Genomic DNA, 4,869 nt, shown 5'->3' with positions numbered 1-4,869 from the left:
ACTCTATACTATATAACTACACTATACTACACATACTATACTATACTACTACTACTTTATACTATATAACTACACTATACTATAATACTATTCTATACTACTACTCTATATTATATATAACTACACTATACTATATATACTACTACTACTATATATAATACTATTACTACTATTCTATACTATATACCTACAATATATTATATATAACTACACTATATTATATATACTACTACTACTCTATAACTACTATACTACTATACTATACCATATTATACTACTACTATACTATACTGCACAATAGAGATAGTATAATATTATATAATATAGTATATTAGTATAGTAGTGGTGGTAGAATAATACAATACAATATAGTATACTAGTGTAGTATAGCATAGTAGTAATATAATATGGTATAGTATAGTATAGTAGTAATATAATATGGTATAGTATAGTATAGTAGTAATATAATATGGTATAGTATAGTATAGTAGTAATATAATATGGTATAGTATAGTATAGTAGTAATATAATATGGTATAGTATAGTAGTATAGTACAATACAATATAGTATAATTGTATAGTATATTAGTATATTATAGTAGTAGAGTAGTATAGTATAGTATAGTTTTAGTATGGCATACTATAGATATATTATAGTATAGTAGTATAGTAGTTGTAGCATAGTAGTATAGTAATAGTAATAGTATAATATAGTATAGTATTATAGTAGTAATATAATATAATATAGTATAGTAGAATAAAGTAATAGTATAACATAGTAAAGTATAATAATATTGTATAGTATAGTACTAATGTAGTATAGTAGTAATAGTAGTATTATAGCAGTAGTATAGTATAGCATAGTAGTATAATATAGTATAGTATAGTATAATAGTAGTACATTATAGTATAGTAGGATTATAGTATAGTACAGTAGTAGTTTAGTATATTATAGTATAGTTGAAAAATAGAAGTATAGTATAATATAGTATAGTTGTATAGTATAGTATTGTATAGATGTAGTAGTATAGTATAGTAATAGTATAGTATAATATAGTAGTATAATAGTAATAGTATGGCATAATATAGTATATTATAGTATATTATAGTATAGTATAGTAGCATAGTGTAGTATAGTGTAGAAATAATAGTATAATATAGTATAGTAGTATAGTAGTGGTAGTAGTATAGTACAGTACAATATAGTATAGTATATAGTATAATAATACTAGCATATCATACCAATAATATTGCTCTATACTATATATATACTACATTATACTTCTGCAACTTTATTATTACAATTTATAAAGTTCAAATGAGAAGTTGATCTTACCACTAACATTCAATAATAGAAAGACCACCACAAATATCCAAAGGTACCAGCTGAAATAAAGCAAAGGAACCAAGTTAGAATTATTGCGCCCAAAAAAAATCAGAGCAACAATAAAAACGATTAATATGCTGAAAATCACAAAAATTGAGTTTTTGCAACAACTTTAATGGTAGGAAAAAATAGAAATTTATAAATGATAAATGTTCAGCAATATTGCATAAAATGACATGCTTGTGGTTTAAGGCTTTATACCTTATCCCAACAACTTTCTTGAAATCAGCTTCAAGAGCCCGAACCATATACTTGTGAAAATTAAATTTTGGATTACTCCCGCAGTGAGTCTGGACCAAGGATTAAAGCAAAAATAATCACCAAGAAAATAAAGAAGGAAAGATTAAGGAAACAGTAATAATCAAGGAAATTAAGAACAAAAAGGGGAGTTAAAGACAAAAAGATGCTCACTTCAACAGGAATACATACCATGATAAAACCAAGCCTCATTGTGGTGTAGTCTGATTTTGAAACAGATCCATAAAATTGCTTACCAAAAGAATGCTAACAGGAGCAATAATAAGAACAGTTAGTAGAAATTCCAATTTCCTTCAATATGTAATTATGGGAATAGATTCCCTAAATATAGTAGGTAGCACAGAACATTGTTTTGGAAACCGGACCGAACCGAGCTGGACGATTCAACCGGGATCCAGTTGGAAGTAAAATCACACAGCGAAACAAACAAGAAATAGAAAATACAGTAAAAAAGAAACAACACTAGGAATTAATATGGAAAAATCAGAAATCAGGAAAAAAATTGCGGAGACACGCCACACCAAAAAATTCACAATGAAATTTTGGGAGAAATAGTATATATCTCTCTTCTCTCTCACTCTCCTTGCTTCTCTTCACCATTGCATCGTTCTCACACTAGAACATACAAAAAGATACATTGGAAACCACAAAAGGACTCAACTCTTACTGAAAAACAAGAAAAAAAAATTCTCAGCCAAGTTTGAGTGTCACGGCACTCCCACTCTCTAATTTCAGCTTGCACGACAACATCGTAGTGCCGGATTTGAACCGCCGCTATGCTCCGTGGCAACGCCACAATGCCGAGGTTTGTAGCGTCGTAGCTGACGTGGGCAGTCCTGATACCTACATAAGAATAGAGCAGAACACAAGGAAAACAAGAAAAAACAGATAGCATAGCTCTAATGAAGGTAAAATCAGTGATAATATTTTATATGCTATCTCCTCCATACATGGATCATGATATACCTCCTAAAAGAGCTGAGTTGCTAAAAACAGAAAAATAAGAAAATGGGAAATGATTATACTATAGTCTATATTTAGTTAAAACTGTAGAAATAAGGTAGTGGTTGTGTAACTAAGCCATGTGGGTAATGGAGTCTGCTTGCGGGAAGGGTTAAGCTAATGTGAACCCACATCAGTTCCCTCCCACTTCAGAGGACTCTGCTTCCTGTGGAGTTAATTCAATAACAACGTCATCAAATGGGAAGTAGGGGAAGATATCTTCAACATTGAAGGTAGAGGATGTGAGAATAGCTGGTGGCATATCAACGTCATATGCATTGTCGTTAATTTGTTTCTTGACGGCAAATGGCCAATCTTCTGTGGACTAAGTTTTGAATAAATTCCTGTGATGAATCTTTCCTTCCGCAAGCGAACCATTACTAGTTCACGCGGTTCAAACAGCTTCTGGTGGCGGTGTAGATCAGTGTTCAGCTTGTATACTTTCATTGGATTGCTCCAGTTTGTGGCGAACATCATCAAGCATAAGTTTAAAATTTTCAACTAACTTATCTGCGGCAACATTATGACATCTAGGAATGATGGCCAGGTTCACTGTATGATTCGGCATCTTGGTATACACGATATTGAACGGGCACATTCCAGTTGATCTATTTGGCATCGAATTATAAGCGAATTCAGCCTGGCTTAAGACTTCATCCCATTGTTTTGGGTGGTCCTACACCAAACACCTAAGCATGTTGCCAAGAGTCCTATTAACCACCTCTGTCTGCCTGTCAGTTTAGGGATGAAAAGCTGAGCTGAGCTTGATTTCAGTGTTGAGTTGCTTCCAAAGTTCACGCCAAAATGGCTAATGAACTTCACATCACGATCGAACGTGACACTTCGGGGGAGGCCATGTAGTCGGACAATCTCACGGAAGAACAGACTGGCGACTCCAAGAGCATCGCAAGTTTTCCTACAAGCTATGAAATGGGACATTTTAGAAAATCTATCAACCACAACCATAATGGAATAGGCACTTGTTTTTGTGCGTGGCAACCCCAATATGAAGTCCAACTCAAATCTTCCCAAATAGACATAGGTATTGGTACTGGTGTATACAACCTGGCATTTTGTCGAACACCCTTGTAAGTCTGACACACTGGGCACCTCTCAATAAAGAAAGAGATATATCGCCGCAAATGTGGCCAATAGAACCGTTGTTGCATTTGTTCCATTGTCTTTTCTCTCCCAAGATGTGTCGCTAACCCTCCTCCATGCATTTCTTTTATCAATTGCATTCTGACCGAAGAAGATGGGATACATAAAGAAGTACCTTTAAATAAGTATTCGTGGCAAATTGAATAGTCTCCCCAAGGTCTGTTAGCCGAACAATGTTCCCATGGCTTGGCAAAGTCGGGGTCTTGTTGATAAAGGTTTTTAAGTGATTCTAAGCCCGTAAGTTCAGTTTGTAATTTGGCGATCAATGTCGAACGCCTACTTAGTGCATCCACCACTCGATTTTGGCTGCCCGACTTGTGCTTTAGGACAAAGCTAAATTTTTGTAGGAATATTATCCACCGAGCATGCACTCAATTAATACTCTTATGGGTGTTCAAATATTATAGTGATTGATGATCACTACATAAAATAAAGTCTTGGTGAAGCAAATAATACTCCCATTGCTTCAAGGCTCGAACAACCGCGTACAACTCTTATTCATAAGTGGACCACTTTAGCCTTGCCAGACTTAATTTTTTTATGAAGAACTCAATGGGCTTGTTATCTTGAGAAAACACGACTCCGACGCCGATTCATGAAACATTTGTATCCACATTAAAAGGTTTGCTAAAATATGGTAAGGCAAGTACAGGAGCTGAAATCAAGGTGGTCTTGATCGTTTCAAAATTATTTTGTTGTTTGACAATCCACACAAAAGTCTTCCGCTTTAAACAATCTATGATAGGCGCAAGAATCACATTGAACCTGCGAATAATTCGTCTATAAAAATGTGGGCTCCAAAAATTCGGCCCCGGCCTCCCCGCCGCGCATACTGATTGCATTTACTTAGGCGAGGGGAGTTTTAACGGACTAAGTTCGAGGGTAAATTTTGGAAGGCAGATGGGTTTGTAGATAAGACACTACCCAGAGATTTCGCCCTCATTTTGCGAGGACTTTATGATCTGAGTTCTGGTTTCCTATAGGAGCAAGCCCCTATAGTTAATTACCCCTCCCGATCACGAGAGAGAACTTTCGATTAAGGCTAGTCATCGATCAGATAC

General features: G+C 34.5%; 1 protein-coding gene across 1 annotated transcript in view; it reads right to left on the bottom strand.

Annotated features, from left to right (window-relative positions):
• The window catches only part of LOC110113224 (MLO-like protein 1), a 27,580-nt gene that overhangs the window by 13,404 nt on the left and 9,307 nt on the right, over positions 1–4,869 (bottom strand). The window contains exons 7-9 of the mRNA XM_020845694.2: positions 1,817–1,891; positions 1,589–1,677; positions 1,337–1,386 (exon numbers count right to left, since the gene is read on the bottom strand). Of these exons, the coding sequence (XP_020701353.2) occupies positions 1,337–1,386; positions 1,589–1,677; positions 1,817–1,891 (214 nt within the window). The remainder of the gene's footprint in view (positions 1–1,336; positions 1,387–1,588; positions 1,678–1,816; positions 1,892–4,869) is intronic.

This window comes from Dendrobium catenatum, unplaced genomic scaffold (genome assembly GCF_001605985.2).
Source record: "Dendrobium catenatum unplaced genomic scaffold, ASM160598v2 original_scaffold_144855, whole genome shotgun sequence".
Lineage (NCBI taxonomy): Eukaryota > Viridiplantae > Streptophyta > Magnoliopsida > Asparagales > Orchidaceae > Dendrobium > Dendrobium catenatum.
The sequence above is the reverse complement of the archived record's forward strand: the minus strand, read 5'-3'. Positions and strand labels throughout refer to the sequence as shown.